This window comes from Platalea leucorodia (genome assembly GCF_965183815.1).
Source record: "Platalea leucorodia genome assembly, chromosome: 22".
Classification (NCBI taxonomy): Eukaryota; Metazoa; Chordata; class Aves; order Pelecaniformes; family Threskiornithidae; genus Platalea; species Platalea leucorodia.
In genome coordinates, this window is record NC_138844.1 from 2,010,757 (window position 1) to 2,033,005 (window position 22,249).

Below are 22,249 nucleotides of genomic sequence, written 5' to 3' on the forward strand. Positions count from 1 at the left end.
GCTTTGCCCAAACACAGGACTTCACAGCTGACACTGGTAAGAGCAGCAGCCTTTCAAGGAAGAGGACTAGACTGAACAAGACGAGCACAAGCCCCAAGCTGGAACAGACAGCTCAAAGGGTCACAGTACTCGGTACGGGGGAAAGCCCTCCGAAAGGGAGACGGAGAACAAAGCACATCTGTGGAGGGATGCACTCAATGCGGGAAATACCCCGGGTTGTACTAAAGTTAGTAAATATACAGCTTGCCAGTAGCTTTGTTCTTAATATTTTTAAGGAGTCCATTTGCTCAGTGCCAATCAGAACAGAACTGCTTATTTCCAGGTTCACTCAAAGGTGAAGCAGTTGCAGCTGGTAAGAGAACAGGATACTTTTTGTGACTGTGTTATGAGGCTTTTCCCCTTCAAATTCCACCTCTAAAACATCTGTTGTGGACAGGGGAGACCATGTTAACACTGGGTAAATGTGCTGTCCCTGGCAATCTGCCCCAGACACAAGTCATTACAATACCAACCTTTTCGAGACCTTTTTAATCTCGCAACTTGTCAACAGGACCATCCCCTCCAGCCAATATAAAGTCTATTTTAACAGGTGTGTTATTGCAAAGGAAAAGAAGCTCACAGCTCCCAGTTATATTGCAACAACCAGAGAGGAGGAGATTGTTTACATCGGTATGGGTTACCATGCAAAGCTGACTTATTGATTGATAAATCTTTTGCAGAAGAAAATTAAACGATTTCAAGCCACTAGCAAAATCTGCAGTCTTGTTAAGTGTAAATAAAATTAAAGGGAAACAACGTGCTTTGCTAATTTCTTCTGAAAAACTTCCCCATATTTAATTGTGACTTGCCTGAAATTGTATTTTCTTTACCAGAAAATCTTATCAAGATTAAGTGATCCACAGCAGAGAAAAGTTACCATAGCACACCTGAAATAAGTATTTACACCTTCAAACTAAAGATTGGGGTTTTGATAGCCGGCTAAAGCAATGGATAAGAAAACAAGTTTGGAAAAAACAGAATCTTTATCTCAACTTCCAGATTCAAAGATCTATGCTCTCTAGTTTCAAGACACCATTCTCATCCATTAGTTTTCTGCTGAGAAAAATTAATGACCTATCGATTATAACACTTCAAGGATTATAATATACGTATGCTAATATGCCTGTAACCCAAAACCACAAAGCCATGAAAGCTCATTTGAAATTCATCCTATGTTATGTGCCACCTGTATTTAGTAGCAAAACTCCAAACAGATTAATTATGTCTCCCCCACGAAAAAAGAGAAAAGAAAAAAGAGAGCAAAATTTTTGCAATCCTACTTTTCAGCACTTTCTGAGCGGGTGACACACCATGTAGTACAAAGCAGAGCAGGATGGGTCCTACTGTATTACTTTAAAATAACTCTGCGTGGAATTTAAACAGACTGTCCATCTTCAGCATAGCTAGCTAGAAGAATGGCTACCTTTTCAGGTTCCAAGATTACTTTTTCAACTGACATTGTGTGAATCTGTAGAACACTAATATTCAGTGACTTGCAAGGAATAACTATAATCACAAGCTAAGCAGTGACTCAGTCTTTTAATGCAAGCAGCAATTTTCTGATTATAAACCTCCTTTCCGGTCATTCTTTAGGCACATTCATACTGACCATGCTATTTATCTATGTTTGCATTACCCTTCTTTGTTCTTCTTCTGCATCAGCAAACAGCTTGCGGATGTTGGCCTCGGATTCGCCCACATATTTATTGAGGATTTCTGGACCATTGACCACCTTTGGTTCTCTGGCATTCAGCATCTTGCCAATCTGTCTCGCCATAAGTGTTTTACCACAGCCTGGAGGTCCATACAAGAGAATGCCTTTCACATGCTTGCAGCCTAGAACAAGAGAGAAGAAGTTTAGAAAGCAGGCTTACGATGGAAACGGCAATATAGTAAAGAGGGAATTGCTTTTACAGGGATCTGGCAGAGATGTGCATTAGCCTTAGCTCTGCTCGGTGCCTTTATCAGTGAAATTCAAACACAGAATTGCCAGGCTGCATCAGAGTCGTTCCAACGATCTGGCAACAGCCAGGAGGAATAACCCACAGAACAGCACAAACGCTCCCCCATGCATTAGGCATGCTAAGTTAACAGCTAAGGACTGAAAGCCTGAATTATAACTTCTGGTTAGTAGCACAAAGCAACAGAGATCACTTGGTAAACATGTGAATAACATATTTTTCAGTTTAACAAAGCCCAAGAGTAGGCCCCAGGGATGCTGATCATCCCCAGGTAACGAGGGGCTGCAGATACTTTTTTTTTTTTTTTTTTTTTACATCACCACACGCCCTGAACACCAAGCAAAGATGCACAAGCAATTTTGGACAAACACGTACTGCAGCTGGTTCATTTCTCTCTTCTCCTAGAGGGACACACAGTGCCTACAAAGGTAGCCTTCCTTCACAGAAAAGCTTCAGCTGAGCTTGATTTTCAGGCATGTAAGGAAAATGAAGCACCAGACCCTCAGCATTACTCAACCGACAGTGAGCTCCCAGTATAGACATCAATCAAACACATTAATTTGATTCTTGAAAGAGAAAGTGAGGAATATCATGTAATAATGCCTAACTTTTTATCCCTGTATTGGGCTGTAATGAGTCCCATGTCATACATCTAGTTCTGATTCCAAGTTTATAGGACAAATATTGAGAAAACCAAAAAAGGCTTCTAAGAACCGCTAGAACCATCAGCCCAAAAAGCTTGATCTGTAACTAGAAAGACCTGAAAAAAATCTAATTTATTCGAATAACAGGACTTTGATCACTGTGCACAAGCATTGGCATTTAAATTCTCTCCCCTAGGCAAACGGAGGGCACAACGGACGCACGCTCATGCTGGACATGCCCCCCTCAGCAACGGGCACAAGTTTCCTAAGTGTGCACACAACTCCTGACAGAGGTTCCCAAGTGTGACCAGGAAAGGTTTCCCTGAAGGATTCGTCGAATTTTGGGTACACAGCTTGTGAGCTCCGGACATCACCTGTCTGAATATCCTTGCGCCTGAATATTTCATGCTCTGCCTTATACTATGCTAAGAGAGGTCGTGGTACCAGCACGTGTCTACGATGAAGTTTGTTTTCTGTATTTAATGGGACTATCAGCATTTAGACAAGATCTAGCCAGGCAGGAAAAATAACTGCATCAAGACAAAACCTTTTTCCTGGGAGCAATCCGAAGGGGCTGGTGTTGGAAAACCCTGAAACAGGAGAGCAGAAATCGTGTATCAGCACCAAGTTTTAAACACTGAGCACCAGACTCAGGGAAAGCCAGGGTTTCATAGCAGAGGCATCTAACTACAAAAACAGTGAAGGAAAATAGAAGTTACCTAGAGAAAAGACACAGGAGCTATATACTGCCCAATTTAAAAGACGTGTACAAGACAGATGGTGGAGCAGAGCGAGTTTGGGTATTTTCTGGTCACAAAGTCATAAGGAAATAGAAGAGAGAAACATATAACTTATTTTGTCTAGATCCTTGTATTTCCAGCAGACCTCCTTTTTCTATTTTCCAATTGATATTGAAGACCAAAGAGTAAACACAAAACTACAAGTAAACAAACCTATTTTCAACATTTAGGATAGAGGAGGTAATTTATTTCTTCCTACACAATTTCAAGCACAATAAAAAGTCTTAGTTCCTCACTTTATCTCTTCACTTTGCCCATGAAAAAGAAAGACGTGCAGATAGAAAAACACTCAGCCTACACAGACTCAAGATGGCCTTATCACGTTTTAGACCATCTTGGCCACACAGCACCAACAACAAGTTGACAGACTCCTGCACCCACTGCCCTTCCTCTACAGTAACAACTCATGTCGCCATCATCCTCGCCAGACCGATGAGGGCATCCCAAGGAAGGAGACCTTCAGGAAGGCGCCGTAACCCCTGTAGCCTATGGGAAAACAGCACATTTAGCATCTGCCTCGATAAAAGTCTCAACTTTGAACACAAGCGTTTAATCACAGAGGTAGGGAATTCAGTAGCACCTTCTCCTCTTGCTCCATCCGACTGCTGCACGAAATCCCTGCATGTGTGCTCCAGACAAAAAGTGAGGAACAGAAGATATGTCTATATTTGAAGATAAAAAACCCCTATGTTTTGTTTCAAGAAAATTTATCTAAAACCTTAGAAATCTTGAAGTATTAATTGTTTGAGGTAAAAAGCAACACATTAATTAGTGGAAATTGTTCCATGCTGTACTTGACATTCATAACACATTCATTTTATACTACATTCTTGCAGTTTGACTTTAAGGATGCAAACCATCCAAAAAGAGTCCCGCAGTGGTTAAGATACACATTAAAAGCAAAAACAAAAAAAGTAGTAAACTGATAGCACAGAGCTCAGACTCAGAGGACTCGAGTTCAGTTCCTACCATCATCCAAAGCTTAACGAGCTTCGGCACATCGAGTTGCTTGTCACCCACATGGAATGACTCCCTCCTAGCTTCTGGCTTGTCTCAGCTACGTGGTAAGTCCACCCCACGCAACAGAGTCCTCACGGCTGCACAGACCTCACGGCAATGTTCGGTCTTTAAAGAACAAGTACTTTTCTCCTTTATTAACTTACCGATACTCAACTGTGACTTCGTTTACTCCCGAATTTTATAGCGATAAACAATTCATTTCTACCTGAATAACTGCTCAATACAAAATAATGTCTATTATCCACATGCACTGCTCTCTCCCTCTTCCAGGTTGTTGATACACTGAACTGAAGTTTCAGGAGAACATTGCTATGAGGAGTGTCCGATCCCTACCAAAACCCCAGAGAGCAGTAGTGCTGCATTGAATAAGCACAGTAATAAAGCTGAAAGAGTTTTCTGGGCTTCTCTGCAGATAAAAAATTTACTACAAAAATCAAGAGATCTAGCTAAGAAGAATTCATTAGTCAACTCTCAGGCATCTACAAGTCAAAAACATAAACAACGTATACTGTCAGTGAAGACAAACTTCACGCAGGAACAAATGAGGCATAGATAAATTAAAAGCTATTCCTGTCAAATCAATGTCACGAGAGGTATTGTTAACGTGTTTCGTGAAGGAACATGATCACCTATGTAGCCAAACAGCACAAAGCAGAATTTCAATGATGAGTGATGATTTGAAGGGAAATCCCAGGCGAAGTGATGCTCAGACAGCTCCGCTGTGCTCAAGCGAGAGAGGCTATCAAAAGGCTACCGGCAAGTCAGGGCACATGCACACAAACAGGCCTGGGAGCATCCTGAAAGAGGCAGGAAGATTGTACTGTAGAGTATCATTTTTCTTCAGTACACTTTCAAAAAAGAAACATGAAGAACAGTCTGGTCCTATTTTTTTTTTTTCCTAGTTTTCCTGCAGTTGACAACCTCTCTCCTAGAAGGAGGTACAACCTACTTATATCCACTAGAAGCTTCTCTTCTACTGCCCCAAAAACCTGAACTTCTTGAAAAGCCCAAATATTCCCCTCCCTTGCATGAGCTACCATAGCCTTAGCCAAGGGCTGAGGCTGTAACACCCTGCACCTGAAGTCTCCTCTCCCGTAGTGGGAGCATAGGGAAAGCAAAAGGCAAAGTGGCATGGTTACAGCTGGATGACCCTGGGGAAACAAGGCAGCCTGTGGGCAAATTTGCTTAGAAAACCTCCTAGGATTTTCACCCTCTTCCTATTCAAACTTGCTTATCGTGAGAAAGCATCATCTCCTATCTAATAAATAAAAAAAAAAAAAAAGACAGAAGCTATTGCAGGAAGAAAGAAGGAAAGAAGACTGGTCACTGCTTCAGTCCTCAGCTGTACTATGCCATTAGCTACTCACCCCTCGAGCAAAAATACCAGCTCTGGGCCACAGCAGGTTCCCAGAGACACCCTGACAACTCCCAAACCTTACCCAGGCAAGCTCAGCCACTGGCGGGTAGCCCACGCTGTCTTTAGCAAGTAACAACACACGTGTGTTCGCCCACACCTGACCATCAAGGACGTTACTGGCCATCTGCTCCAAGACTTGGTTGCCACTGAATGGGCAACATTGAGAGCTGGGTCTTAGTCAGGTGGAAGAACATTCCTGAAAGCAAAGCAATTAGTTCCTCTTCAAATAAAATTGCCACGGGCTACGCCAGCAGAGATTTCCCTGTATAGCTACGTTCACCTGGCTAAAATTAAAGTTTTAAACACAAGCAGGACTTTATTAAAATAGACAGGTGATGACAAACTACAAATGTTAGGTCTCAAATCACAGCGGGATACTATGCGCCACACAGGAATTTTGATTAAGTTTATCTCCCCTTTGCTGATTTCACCAACGCAGCCCAAATGTCAATACTATTATAAGAATCTTATAAACACAAATTATTAGCAGTGCAGACATCCCTGACTCGTTAAGCTTACCATTAGGACTCCAAATCAAAGGCCATTCCTGTAACATGATACTTAATTGTGCAATTTAATGACATACAGTTAGAGGCTGACTAGGCACGTTAACAAGAACTAAAATTTACCAATCTGGGAAACATTCTACAGAAAACATCGGGAGAAAAAAAAAATCATAAAAACTGATAAGAATGGGAGAGTTACTAGGGTTACCAAGAGCAGTCAAACACTATTTTGAACCAGAACATCACTTACCCAAAGACAAGATAAAGTTTATTTGTTCAACTCTCACTGTTCACTTTCTTTGAAAGATCAGAAGAGATGTTTTAGGATAATAGGGATTTTCTACTTGGGAGTGTAATTCCCCTTTTAATTAAAATCAAAGCATTCTGGTGCGATTGTATCATTCCGATGCACCTATCGGGACTCTGCATCGATAGTAAAGTACCGATCTGAATACATCAGGGAGAGATGCTTATCTTTGCACATTAATCTTCACGCAGGTTAGAGTAAGAGCAGGGTTCCCAGACTTCACCTGCCACACAGACAGAATTTCCCCCAAAATGTAGTCGGGTGGAATTTCCCCCTCCTCTCGTCCTGTAAGCTCAGCGTTATTCCAGCCTACATCACCGCCTCCAGTTAATCTTCCTGTAGGATTTACGTGCTACCAGCAAGTAGCAAGACTGAAGTAACTTGTTTCTGCTTTTAATTCAAAGCTGAGACAGGCAAAGGGCTACAGGTGAAACAGAAGGCTTTTAAGTGGACTCTCAATAGCCAGTTTTCTTAATCTATCAAATCATTTGCCACTGTGAGGAGAAGACAACCAAGTCAGTAAGTTCTTCCTAGATCTTTGAAAACAGCTTTCTCATCATATCGTTTGGCTGTGAGAAGTTTAACGCATGCATATATACAGAGGCAATAACTAGATTTATGGCAATGGCAGGACATTTATCAATTTCTGATGGAATGTGATAAAAATGAAAATAAATCAGCTTTAGAGAAGCTTCCAACGGAGTGCCCTTGGCTACACAAACAAAATCACGACTCTCAGGAAAAGGGATTTTGATAAGAATGTATACAAAACAAACCGATCTGTAAAAGAAGTCGTCACTGCCGAAAAAAATGAGTAAAATGCCTCTGCCTCTTAACAGAGGAGCTACAAAAACGTAGCTAATGTAAGACATTACATTAAGTGCAGAGCTGTTGGGTGGATTGCTGACCACAGCAGCTGACGGTTACAATCATATTCCTCCTGGACGTTAATGGCCATAAATCGCATCAGCATTTTCTACTTTTTGGAATAAAGCTGGAACATTTCTGTCTACTTAGAAAGCCAACATGATGTCATTTGTAAATGCCTCGTGGAACACTTACCCGTGGAGCATTACAGAGTAAACACGTACCAACGTCACGGGGTCACTGGGATGTCTCGAGGCCTGGTTTTCCAGCTAGAGAAAACCTGTGGTTGCCAAGCAGCGGTGATGACGCCCGCTAACACCACAACTGCGGCCAAATGAAGCAAGAGCAAAATTCCTCTCAGTATCTGGTGATGACCATGGCCATCAACAAAGAAATGCAGAAATTCCTTGCAGCACGTTGGGTGTAAAGCCCCTTCCCTTCCTCCCAAGCCCGCGATCTGTGACCTTCGCATTTCCATGTTCCTGTAGTGAAAGAGGGAACGTTTTTCTTTCCTGGCCATGCAGAATTTTGAAGCCCTCTCTCATATCCCTCCCACTGGTCTCTCTCCAAGGCTGAAGATCTTCAAGTCAATTCACTCCGTGTACAGAAGCTTTTCTGATCCCACCATCCTGATGCCCTCCTCCGAAGTTTTTCCAGTTTTACTGCATCCTTTCTGATACAAAGACCAAGACCAAGACTGCATCCAGCAATTCAATAAGTGAACAAATTACAGATTTACACACTGGCGTAATTATGGTTTATTTTGTGGGTTTTTATTTAATTCTTCTTAATAATTACCAAATCCAAGTAGGAATTGACTGACCCCTATTGCGCCTTTGAGCAATTGTTTTCGTAGATCTACTATAGCCCCAAAAGTTTGCTCAAGTGAAAAATCAGCACAGCCAGCATTTTACAAGCTGTGATTATCATTCACATCATTTTTCACTGATCCACATGAGGTTTCATTTGTTGTTTTATTGCTGAGTCACTCAGTCTTGGAAAGTCCTTCTGCAGAACCACAGAACAGTTGAGGTTGGAAGGGACCTCTGGAGATCATCTTGTCCAACCCCGCTGTCCAAAGCAGGTTCACCCAAAGCAGGTTGCCCAGTGCATCAGCCACTCCTCCCAGTTTTGTGTCATCTGCAGACTTGCTAAGGGTGCACTGCGTCCTGTCATCCAGGTCATTAACGAGGAGGTTAAACGCCCCTAGTGACCAGCCTTCACATGGGCTTTGAGCTGCTGATCACAACTCTTCAGGCCCAGCAGCTGAGCAGTCCACCATGCTGCCCGCTTACCTAGTCCGTCTTCCATCAGTTTTTCTACAAGGCTGTTATGGGAGACAGTGTTGAGAGCCTTTTTACATTGAGATAAACATCCACAGCTCTCCCTTCATCCCATGAGCTAGTCATCTCACTGTGGATCACTATCAGCTTGGTTAAACACAATTTCTATTTCATAAATCAGTGCTGACCACTCCTGATCAACTTCTTGTCCTTCATTTGTCTGGAAATGGTCTCCATGATTAGTTGCTCCATCACCTTCCCAGAGACTGAGGTGGACAGGCCTGTAGTACCTGGCTTCTCCTGCTTGCCCTTCTTGGAGATGCGAGTGACGCTTGCTTTCTTCCAGTCCTCAGGAACTTCTCCTGATTGCAATCATCTTTCAAAGAGAATTGAGAGTGGCCTCACTCTGACATGGGCCAGCTTCCACAGCACTCATGGCTGCATCCATCAGACCCCAACTGCAGTTCAGTCTTCAGTTTAGATTCATTTCAACAGCTTCCTTTCCCAAGTCATTCATGAACACGCTGAACAGCAGAGAGCTCTGCGACTCTCCTCCGCTGCGAGTGTGGACCAGCTATTCCTACTGTTGTTCCCTCAACCATTCATCCAGCCACACACGACCTCTCCTCACGTTATTAGCTTCTTCACTTCCTTCAAGTCTCTATAATATGGGGGATGCTTGGGTGGTCTGAAGTCAATCTCTATGGTTTTAAGAAGGTGAGGGAAAAGACAGATGTCAGAGACCTCCTAGCAGCCCTCTCCAAAGAAAGTCCACACTGGGGTCTTTTTAGATACATGGAGTTAAGTGACCAGATTAAGCCTCACTGGCCACAGGGAACCACGCGCTTCAGAGCACGGAGTGAACTTCATTTTATAATCACATTAGGAGGAGAAGACCCAGGATAGCATTGGTCCGCTTCTCCATAAAGATGAAAAGCTAACAACAGAAAATGCTAAGTTCAACCTGCTAAACACTTTTTTACATGAATGAAGCCTTCATGTGTTATGTGGCAGCTAATATTAATATCAGTGACAAATGGGCAAGAATAGGAAATAGGAGCAGGAAAAGAAGAAGAGACAGCCCACGAGAGTATTAGGTATTTGCAGATTACCTGGACATGAACTTCACCCAAGAGCACTCAGAGAGGGTAAAATCATCTCAAAGTCACTGAGAGCTTGGACAGGGTGGGTGAGACACTGGGGAGAACAAAGTGAATGTCATCCATAATGTTATAAAGGGAAAAGGAAGGGAGCCATGGGGCTGGACTAATCCTTGAGAGATCCCTTTCAACCTCAACCATATTCTGATTGTGTGGTATCGACGGATCACTAACTTAATTCCTGGAAAATTCTGGCACAATATCTTTTTGAAGTAGGTAGAAGAAAACAAGGATACAAGAAATAGCCAAAAGGAATTTATTCAATCAGTCTGAAACAACTTCCCTCTAGGAAAGGGTAGGAGGTCACACACAGAGGGTTTGAGAAAACAAATAAAGCAATAGAGGGAGATTTAGACTTTCATAAAGATATAAATAGGCCTTATACATCTTCATAAACATGTAGGAAAAACACAGGCTGAATGAAGTTAAAGGTAGACAAGAAGTGGATGGGAAAAAAAAAAAAAAACCACAAATTTTAAAGCACAGCGAGAAAGGATCCATCCCAGATTTACTGGTATGTGGTCCTTTTATTAATAGTCTGGAAGATGGAACAGAATGCACCTATTAAATCTGCACATTACAATGCCAAGATCTACAAATACACTGACAGGCAGGATTAAATTAATTGAAAAACAATGTAATTTGATGCACAAGTTTCCACATTGGGGTAGGAATACTTAACTGCATGTTGCAAAACAAAAAAATATCATCATATTGAGGCTTATAAACAGGCACATGCACCAAGGCACAGACAAAACCTGCCAACTGACCTGGAATAAATGAGCTCCTCAGTTACCGTGCCCTGCTTTGGCCATCACACTTCTAAGCAGTGAGGAATGACCAAGGGAAGAGAAACAACGATGACTGGTGATCTAGAGGTTATGACTCTGAGAAATGGTTTAAGAGGCTGAGATCTAGCCTTCAGAATGCTGAAGAGAAACACAAACAGGCAAGTATGTAAAAGCCTCGTCCAAAAACATAAAAGAAATAAGCAATATATGATGAACCGCTGCAAGACTGAGAATTAACACTTGGAAAATTTTGACGGTAAAGATGTTCTGCGCAGTGGAATAGGCTGCCTTCAGAGGTTCTGGCATTTCTGCCACCTCAGTTACATCTTGGACATGTCTGACACTGATTTTTCATTAAAATTATCCTATTTTAAGAATAGACTGGATGAGATCCTTTCCATTATTATTCTTCTCTTATAGTATGTGAGTACTTCAAGAACTTTAATGTATTAATTTTTAAGATACCTTAAAAGACCTCCACTTCACAGGCAGAATCCAAGAAAGAAAATAATACCTGAGTATCTGCTAATTTCAATGTTCATCTTGTGTTTTGTGTTTTATATAGTGAGCTGTACTTAAAAAATACAGAGCACTGAAACCAATTGATCCCAAGAGGTCAGAGCACAAGTTAAGATGGTTACTAGGAAATAGAAATCACCTTGGAAAAGTCCGATTTAACCTAGTTATTGATGGTAACAGGAGAGGATGGGGAATTTGGGTTCTATTTCGATCTCACAAAAGGAACGTGATCTGTAACACCCAACATTTCTATCCCCGTTATTAAACAGTAACAATGACATGTACATACGGAATCTGCTTTTTCAGCGGCCTCTACAATGACTAATGTGCCACATAAGTCATAAAAATCACTTCCCTGCTGAAAGTCAAGATTGTGTTGCAATGCATGGAGACACTAGAGGGTCTTTTAAAAAGAAAAACAAGAGTTCAGTACCAGCATTTTCTTTTCAGGTCTGAGAAAACACTTTTCAGTTTTGTTGAAATTTACAGCTCCAGGCACCAAGTATCAAAAACTTTAGTCCAAATGGCTAAATATCTCTTGAAGCTAGGGGGAAGAGGACAGTGTTATAAGAAGTATTCTGCACTCTTAATGTTAGACAATGGCACAAGCCATTGAATGAGACGAATTTAAAGTCTCAGCAGCAAAAACAGCATTTAACATGGATTTGAAGAAAGGGCTTATCTGCTGGAAGAGTTTAGAAAAATATAGTATTTATCAAATAAAAGGAGAAGCTTTAGCTTGAGCAAGAGAATGCTTTGAACTGCAACAAAGAGTAACCAAAACCAGTCTGCAGTTCATCATGAAGTTGCATAGCTTTACTGTAAGCTGGTCTCCTGGTTTCAGCTTGGGACAGAGTTAATTTTCTTCCTAGTAGCTGGGACAGTGCTGGGTTTTGGATTTAGGATGAGAATAATGTTGATAACACACTGATGTTCTAGTTGTTACTAAGTAGTGCTTACACCAGTCAAGGACTTTTCAGCTTCCCATGCTCTGCCCGGTGCGTGTGAAGCTGGGAGGGGGCACAGCCAGCACAGCTGACCCAGACTGGCCACACGGCTATTCCATATGGCATCATGCCCAGTAGAGAAACTGGGGGGGGAACTGGCCAGGAGGAGGGGACCGCTGCTCGGGGACTGGCTGGGCATTGGTCGGCAGGTGGTGAGCAATTGCATTGTGCATCACTTGCTTCATATGTTATTATTACTACTACTACTACTACTACTATTTTACTTTATTTCAGTTATTAAACTGTTCCTATCTCAACCCACAAGTTTTCTCACTTTTACCCTTCCGATTCCCTCCCCCATCCCACCGGGGAGGAGGGAGCGAACGAGCGGCTGGGTGGTGCTTCGTTGCTGGCTGGGGTGAAACCACAACACTGGATGTCACAGAGATCTGGACGTCACAGAGATCCGGACAGGGCTCAAAAAGGAGGAGGATTCCCTAGAAACACAGCTTTTGTAGGGCTGCCCAGAAAGAAAGTGACTGCTATCTTATCAGTGCCCTGCAAGTGTGAAGTTCCTTCCTTAGAAGTATCATTCCTATGACAGCGAGACCTCAGGGACAGCACTAAAAAGGAGTCTCCCTTTTGTTTCAAGACACTCCTCAGTCCTCATCCAGATAAGGATTTATTTCCATTTGGCAGTCAAAAGATTATTAAGAGTCAAGCATTAGGTGAAAGTTAACAGCATTGCCAATGTTCCTAATGCTAAAGAATCTCCAGTAAACAACTGGGAAACTGTAGCCTTAAAAGCAATCAGCTTTAATTGATGAAGGTGCCATTGAGGTTCAAAAGTGACCTTACCTTGCCCACTGCCTTCCTCCTGCTGCCCCGGCGTTCCTGTAGCTACGTCACGTCAAGCCAACCAGGAGCTGATCTAGCTGAGTGCTAACCCTATACATTTTTTTTTTATTAGTAGTATTTTTTTGCTTCCAATTGTATGAGCTCTTTACAGAGCCACACAAGCCCAAAGCTACCACAGCAGAGGTGGTAGATATGCATACGGGAAAAGCGTGGGTAGGGAAAAGTAAATTGCCCCTTTCCAGGGCAGCAGGGAGCTATGGCAAGGTTTAATGACCAGCTGGAGTTGATCTAAGATTTCTTTTCTTGGATAAACCAAAGATTGTAGCATCAGAGTAGTATTTACACCCTTGGATGATATGGTTAACTAACGTTGATTTATATGCTCCAAACCCAGAACATTCCTTGGAAGTTAGATAAACCACACACAAATTGCAAGCAATTTTTGAAGGGTCTATACAGCCTCTATGTAGTTACGGGACAGAAATATTTATTGCATTTGGCATGGAAGTTGCAGTCTGTGAGCACTGGGCAAAAAACAGAAATGGGTAAGCACTAGAGCACCAGATAGCAAGCAAATTCTTTCTTTTCCTTTCCCAATAAATTATATACAAAGGTGAACAGCTGTCACACTGACATTTCAGATCTGAAATATAGTTAAGAGCAAGTTATAACTAAGGCAAAGAAAATGAATGTCAGAAAGTTTTGTTTTTTCAAATTTCAGATAAGCTCTTTAGCCCTAGGGTTAATCAGAGAGCTAGAGAGCTCTGTTTGGAGTCTAACTTCTTACCAGAAAAATGTTTCTTTGTGTAGTATGTGTGTAAACACGCACAAGTAAGGGTATATGTATTTATATAAATAATATGGCACACCTTTAATTCATTGCCCAGGGTAATCAAAATACTAGTGGTCCTTCAGAGAATCTTTTTCTTCCTGTATTAAGCAACACCAATTAAGAAGAGGAACCATTGAGCAGCACACCCTGCAAAGCAGCTCCACCACCTCACCGGGCAGTCAGCAAGGTTTCCGACCTTCTCCAGAGGTACCTCTTGGAGATGTAGATCTTCCACGGCAAAGTGAGCTGCTGCACATCGTTACCAAAGAGCGCCCAGCTGTCAGGTTAATTCAGCTCATGATAATACCAAGGGAATGGAGTCGTAGCCTGACCCATGACTGCCAGATTGCATGCAGCCAGGGAAGTTGAATAGGTGAGGCTATAGCCAATTGAAAACAAGCTCTAATTATCTCTAGCCTACTAACATATTTCTCATCAGTCCAGTGACACTGATGAGAATTCCCAAAGTCTAAATCTTTTACCATCACATACGGTCACAGCTAAGGACTCTGCACCACAGCCATGAATATATACGATAGTTGCTTCAAAAGGTAAAAATACTTCAAGTAAGGGATGCTGGTCCATCCAAAGGCCAGCTGTCAGCAACATTTCTGAACTGGACACACCAGAGTGTGTTTTCTTTCCATTGCCAACACCATTTCTCTCATTTCCTCTCTCTGCAGAGCAGCTAAACATTTAACAAATTTAAGCATTTGATATTCTCAAGCAGAGGCAGGGAAGTTATGACTTGCTCACAGCCGCAAAAACCCAGAGAACCAAGATCAGTCCCCAGAAGGCCTTGGCTACCAGATCGATATGAAGTAAAAAGGCAGAAGAGAGAGTATCATACGCTAATTGGATTTAGCCTACAGGGTTTCTTCAGTGTTCCTCCACAAGTGTTCAAATCACTAAGAAAAGACCCAGCGCACCTCACAGGGAAGTTTACTTTAACATCAATTCCACAAGCGCTGGAAACAGACGCACTTTACACAGCCACACACAAACAGGAGGTATCTTCTGATGAAAACCTGTTTTGTAATCAAAATCCTGATTGCTTCATTTGTAGGGAGAGGGAAGGTGGATCAAGAAATATAAACATACACAGAAATTAGACAGCTACAGATTCCAAGTTTAAATACGAACCCACAGAGATTATATTCAGAGAACGAGGACCAGCTATAACATCCCCAGCCACTTCATGTGACAAAATAAGATATCTGCAGCTGCATATTGCTTGCTAAAAATTAAAACCAGCACCATTTATCTGCCTGCCAGCACACGTTTACAAAGTAATGGGACTGCCTTTCCTTCCCCCAACCCCCCCAAAAATATATTTAGAATCTGTGCTTTTATTTCACAAACTCCAAGACATGCCACGGCCTGCGCGTCCTCTCCAGCGCTTCAAATCTGACCAAGCACAGATCACACAAGATACTCTATTTATTGGGCTAACACTGTGAGAAGGACATAGGTTTATAGCGCAACTGCCACAACAACAGGTACTTAATATATATGGCAGGATCATTAAGACAGAATTTCCTTTGACCTACGTAGACAGCTCATTGCCAGTAAGTCAGGAACAGGAGCATTCAGTCTCACTGCTGTGAATAAATGAAGCATTCAAAGAATACAGAACATTTCAGTTCCAACAGAGAAGTATTCAGCTAAATCCTATATCTCACTCGTTCAGACATTTCACGTACAGCATTGAGTATTCATGTTGTCTCTTTGTCCCTCCTCTCTAGCCAAGTAACAAGAGTAAGACAGACATTTGGGAGCAACAGAAGAAAAGGCTTTGTTAGTCTAGTAGATCCCTAAGCAACTGCTGCGTTATAGCATATAGGTTAATAGTTGATATCCAGTCTTTACAAACCAGAAATGGACCTGCATCCTGTACCCCGGCCATACTTCTCCGGATCACACTCACCCATTTGCTCCACAATTTCAGGTGGAAAAACTCGAGAAGCAAAAGCTCGTCGGAAAATATCTGAGAATTCTTTGTCGAGGCCCCCAATGCCCATTTTCTCAAAATTCCAGTCTGGGTTGATGATCGACTGGCGGTTCTCCTTGGTCTTTGATTTACCTGCAAAAAAAATAAATCATTTCAAACATGTAGCACAGCAGAATTACAGCAAATAGAAGTACGAACACCAGAACGGTTCCACCAAGTCAGACCCACGTCCAGCTAACTCGATGTTCGGTTTCAAACACTAGCCAGGAGGACGCACTGTGACAACGATGCAAGGGCAGTCAGAGACTCAGCTTACTTTAGTCAACTATTTTCCCACTCTTCCAACCATCCTGTTCAGGGATTTTTTGAGTCAGGTGTTGCTCCTATGTATTTAAGAATCCACAGTAGATTTCTCTGCCACAAATCTGCCAAGGTCCACTTGGACCCACGTAAACTCAGTACCCAGATTGCCCTACAGCATCCAGCTCACCGTGTCTGCCACTGCCTGCACAACCAAACACCTCCTTTCCTGTGCCTGAGCCAGCTCCTACCAGCTTCATTTCACGTTCCCCAAGTCCTATATCTGAAGAGACAGTAAATAGTATCCGTACCCACTCTCTTTCAGGCTACCTGGGATGGTATTCGGCTTGTCCTGTATCCTCCTCAGCCGAGCCTTTTCCAGGCAGAGCAGTCCTCGCTTGTTCTTCCTTCCGCCGCAGCTGCTCCGCACTTGAACACCCCTGTTCTCCTCTCACCCTTCGCTGTCGCTACTACATCCTTCACGAGATGGGCAGCCTAGAACCGCATGCACTGCCGTTTGTTTGTATCTTAAATACAGGTACAAAATTATGCTCCGCTTCATTCCTATTCCTTTATTAATAATGTGTAACAATTCTTAACAACCACGCTTGACAATTCTTAACAGGGCTCAGGCTGCTACCGAGCAAGGGTCCAGCATTTCCTTCAACCTGTCATACCTGGGATCTTGGCCCAAAACAGCAATCATTTTTGACCCAAGTTAGAAGTGTTGTTCCTCCCACACAACACTTTCTGTTTATTGATATTGAATTTCCTCTGCCATTTTATTTCTTAGTCGCTGAGCTCCATAAGAGCAAGTTTTGTCACCTCATTACTCAGTCTTTTTTCCAGTTTATTCAATAATTATAATGAAAAGCAAAGGCCCCAGCAGAGATTCATGCTGAACTCTACTGGCACTGGTTATTTACTTCTACCCTTTCAGCACTCATCTACTCATGCAAGGACCTCTTACAGATCTCTGTTTAGTTTCTTTTTAAAGAACCTCTGATAAGGAACTTTGCTGGAAGAGCTCTGAACAACAAGCAGCCCATGTCAGCCCTTACCCCCATGCTTTTGGATTCCTGTAACGAACTCCAGTGGGACCACGAAGTAGGACTGCCCTTACAGAAGACAGGCTGACCCTTCCCCCTGTATCACCTCTATACAGGTATCCACTAATTTGATTCTTTATTATAGTTTCTGTTGATTTTTTCTGTACAGATTTCAGGTTCAAAGATCTGTAGCTCTCCAGACCTCCTCTGGAATCCTTTTAAAAACAGACAGCACATTCGCCATCTTCCAGTCCTCAGATACCAGAGCAATTTTAAGCAAGGTTACACAAAACAATTACGAGGTCAGCCAGTTCCTTTACAACTCAGAAGAATAAAAGCCAGTCTTGGCAAACCACGACCGTTCATTTTGTCTGTTTGTTCCATAACCTCTTCTAGAGCTACTTCAAGTTCAGCCAGATCCCTTAAGCACCGGTTTTGTAGTCTCCACGCAACGGTGTAACCGCCCTCCTTTCCCTTTTGTTGACAAACCACACCAGCTTTAGCCTTACAGAGCTCCTTACTCCCTTTTCAGAGACGCTTTAAAGTACTCAGGGCACTTAGGAGGTAGACAATAAGCACAAATGCTCCTATAAGAACACGGCGGAGATGCTGTCAAATCCATACAGTCTCACCTTGAGTTTATTCGAGGGCATTTAAAAACAAGCACTGACACTCTTAGCGGTTAGATCAACACTTCCAAATGGCTTTCAGCAACATCACTTTGCTTAGCTACCAGAGAAGCCAACAGTAATATAAAAACCCAGGGAGAGAGCAAAGACTGAGGATTATCCTTAATTCATGCAGAAATTAGATGTCTTCTGTTTTCTTAGATTTACACGGTGCTTTACAGGATTGACCCTGGGGACCATTATCTCCCCTAAAAAGCCAGTCCCGGCAAACTGCAACTGTGCATTTTGCGGATTTGTTCCATAACCTCTTCTAGAGATACTTCAAGTTGAGCCAGATAATGAGTTAGCATCTAGAAGTCCAGTAAATACACTAAATAAAAGTTCTGTGTTAGCTGAATTAGACTGCTATTAATCTTGGTCTAAACACAGCTGGAATCAATACTTCAATTGCAAGAGCAGCAAAGTAAACAAACAAGAACGTGTCTCTAACTAACACGTTAGGGACAACACGGTAGAATGTACAACATATAGCACTAATACATAGTACCACGCAGGGCAGCAGCGAGCATTGGATTCACCGATTACTGTGTATTTATTACCTCATTGCTCCACTACAGTTTTTAGATCAGACCTCTCAGCCAGGGATGTTCCTCCTCCCGTAGAGCTTAGCCTATACCCCCCCCTTCTGGCTGCATCCCATCACAAAATTCTCGCAGATTGAATTAAAACATCATCCATTGGGTTTATAACACATGATTTTATGCTAAGTAGAAGAAATAGAATTGGCGCTCTTTTTTTTTAATGATCACAATTCTTTTCTATTGAAAAAAATAAAGGCCCTTTATTGAAGGCAGTGCTCAGTGACACTTATTTTAATCTCCTCTCTCAGAGTTTAATTATTCACAACTTTACAACTCTCCTGAGACTAACAAAGCACATTAAGTAGCTCTGCCTCAGATCAATGAGGAGATTAAATAAAGCACCAATCTGACAGAAGTAAATTGAGGCATAAGCAACTCTTTTGTCTTGTCTGCAGGCAATGAAACTGAATCACGGTGAAGGATTCCTGCTTCCAATCAATCAGCGCTCCCACAGGACCGCTCTTCACACCTGTACATGCTAGGATGGCGATCGCAGGTCACTGTATGGCTCTGAATATTACCCAAGTCAGATACCACTGCTTGTTCTGATGCAATAAATTGAATTATGTTAATATTCACCTCAAGCTGTCCTATCAAAACACAGTAAAAACGAAACGGGCTGTAATTGTGTAGTCACAGGTATGAGCTAATTGCCCATGCAAACTTCATTCGGTGCTCTTAAAACCTGTATCCTTGTTAAGATGCTTAATTACGGTCATCTACAATTCAGCCCACGGACCTCTGGTGGGCTTTTTTTCAGTACAATGACTGGCTGTACTTTCAGATAAAAACGACCACGTAAGACGCAAGGTCTGTGGTTACACAACAGCCTTGTGTCTCCCCATTTTTTGGAGCGACTGCAGCACATGAAGCAGACAACTGCAGAACATGAAGTCACAGCCTCGCATTTGAGGGAAGATGGCACCTCAGGGCAGCATCAAAACTCAGCCTCTGCCACAAGCTCCTGCAATACTGAATAAGTTGAATTCTACCTTGCCAAGTGGCTGCTACCTTCATATGTTTTATTTCTGTACCAAATACTTAATGTACTGAGCATTCACAGTCAAGCAGAGCTGTGCTTTGAAGCCTACTGCAAAAATAATAAATATTAAAACTCAACTGAGGGCTCGTCTGAGCTGGCCAGGTTCACTGAACCCCACTCACAGCAGCCTTCACCTGCCACTTCTTATCTGTGGAAGGGCAGCAACAAAAGCAAAAGTTTTCTTAGCTCACAGACTCCAGGAAAAGGGAATAAAATAGGAATGGAAAATGGGGGAAAAAAAAAATTAGAGTGTCTGTTCAAGTACAGGACTTGAATCACACCCAGAAAAGAACGCCTAGAGCCATATTACCAGCAATGGAGGTATTTGCAGCTGTAGGCTTGCTGAGTATCGTCCACACGTAACACTGATAAGAAAAGGCACAGCCAGACTACCAGAGCGCGCATCTATTCTGCAAGACAGCCACCGTGGTCCCAGGGCACACCCAAAGCCACCCGCAGGGAAGGGGCCCTCACTGCCCGCTTTGTGGTCCAGGTCCCCATCATCAAGCTGGTGGCTCTATGGGAACACACCAGATTCCCCCCTAGCCCGACACCAGTTTCCTTCTAACTGAATGCGTGGAAGAAACATCAATTTATTCCCTGATTCACAGTTCACAGTTTCGTTAATAATCTTGCTGCGTACACAGTTAATACAAACTCACACAACAAACCTGCTGTGCTGTGTCTTGCAGCTGCCATCAGTTTCTGAAGAGCAGGACTTTCAGAAGTCAAGAAAATTGAAATGCTCTTCAGAAGTTGTCCTCTCTCCTTGTAGAAGAGACCTCATTAGAGGTGGGATTTTCAGAAATTTTGCACTCACTTTGAAACTTGGCTACACATTCAAAAAAGTTCTCAATTTCCCATTTCCCTTCTGGTTTAATTAAATTCAATTAAAGAGGCGTTGGCTTGTTAGTGTCCCTGAAAATATCATTCTCCGATGTTTAAAGAATTAATTTCAACTAGTTGCTGACTTTTGCTGAAGCTACTGTTCCATGGTGCCTGTCTAATCGAGGCCTAGGAGGCCACAGTGCCTAGGTTAACTTCTCTACTCATCTAACTCGATTTGCTATTGTCAGAATCCCTCCAAGTCAGACTCACCTTTTCGCCCCCTGTCTCTGTCTCTGTATATTTTAGATACATCGTGGTGATAAGCACGGTATAGAGACCCACAGAACTGCTCCAGTACGTCGGTCAGTTGTGGAGCTTCATACTGGGAGGACAGCGACTTTAACGGAGCCCCTGTTTAGAAGCAGCAAAGTCTGCTGGAGGGATGGAGTCTTCTCAGTGCAGCGGTTTTCGAGGGAGTCCTGAGCATCTACAAACTGCTTTCTAACGGGTGGGACAGGTTCCTAAGGGATCAAATCCAGTCATCTGCTCGTTTAAACAGATACCTGGGAGACATTTTGAGACGCAGTTTTCAATGGATTAAGTCAACCCATGTAACCAGAACAACAAACTTTGAGGCACACACATCTCTGAGTCCTGAAAAGAAGCAAACTTCAAGCATTATTTCTCTCTTTGGACACAGTGGCACTTACCAATCAGATTGAGAGAGGAGTTCTCAGCTTTTTCAAAGGCCACTTGACTGTTTCCAAGAACCAAACCAACCTCAATCTGCAAAAGGGAGGGAAACAAATAATTACATTAAGCCCTTAGGCTCAACGTCAGATTGGTCCTTAGGTATCTCCAAGCACATCTCAGAAGGCAAGAAACAGCAGCAAAAGCTCCACTATAAAAGTCATTGGGAAGAACGTGAAATACCAACACCTCCTCTAAAACTAACATCATTGAATGCAGAAGCTCATCAGGTATAATAAACTGGCTTTTTAAAGTTATTTGTTTAGTTCAAAATCAACTATTTTATTTCAGCAAGATCTAGCAAGTAAAGAAGAAAATAAAATCATGTCTTTTCTACAGAAGGAAAAATCAAAACTGGGCGTATCTGGAAGACAAAAAGGCTCAAGAGAGGATGTTTTCATGAAGTAGTACATAGAGACCAAAAGATATTCTTTGTATCTTCCCCAGCTCTGCACTTTAGCGGGTGCAACTCTAAGCAACCAGCTACGCAAGCACAGGAGAACACTGAAAACAACGCTCCTCATCTTCTCTGAGGCAAAAGACGCAGCCAGATGAAACAAATGTGCAACTTCTCCAAATGCAAGCAACCTAATTCCTCCTCGTAGCAAGATCTGATCAGCTCTTGAATCTCTGCAGTCCCTAGGGAATGAACGCGAATTCCTGTGAGCCTACCTTCTGCTTTTTGCTTGCTCCAGACTCTCCTTTGAGAATGCTGGGGTCCATAGCTTCCATGTCCTTTACCAACAGGCCAAAAAGTTTGTCATTAAAGCTGAACACAAGCTGTGGAAAGAAAAAACAGAAGGGGATTTTAACTCATTAAAAAACTAAAAAGGATTTTGACAAGGCTACTAAGTTTTGAAGGGAAAGAGGACTGAGGACTAAGTTTATCATCCAACAAATTCCATGTAGTTTTTCTCCTGTAAACGTCTGGTGTACTGAACATGTCCTTTTCATGTCCCATACTTAAGGGTAACAGATCAAAAGTAGCAGAACATGAAGGCAACTGGAAAAATTCAAAGAAAAATTCGCCTTCCAAGAAAAGCTTCTCTCTCCCACCCTTTTCTCCCCAGCTAAATGCTCTACATCATCTGACATTTTCCTCTCAATT

At 42.4% G+C, this 22,249-nt stretch overlaps 1 protein-coding gene across 4 annotated transcripts in view; it reads right to left on the reverse strand.

Annotated features, from left to right (window-relative positions):
* Positions 1–22,249, reverse strand: part of NSF (N-ethylmaleimide sensitive factor, vesicle fusing ATPase) — an 82,612-nt gene that overhangs the window by 32,798 nt on the left and 27,565 nt on the right. For all 4 annotated transcript variants that reach the window (XM_082331626.1, XM_082331627.1, XM_082331628.1 and 1 more), the window contains 4 exons: positions 21,814–21,921; positions 21,102–21,177; positions 15,879–16,034; positions 1,676–1,875 (listed from right to left, as the gene is read on the reverse strand). In XM_082331626.1, coding sequence (XP_082187752.1) covers positions 1,676–1,875; positions 15,879–16,034; positions 21,102–21,177; positions 21,814–21,921 — 540 coding nt within the window. The remainder of the gene's footprint in view (positions 1–1,675; positions 1,876–15,878; positions 16,035–21,101; positions 21,178–21,813; positions 21,922–22,249) is intronic.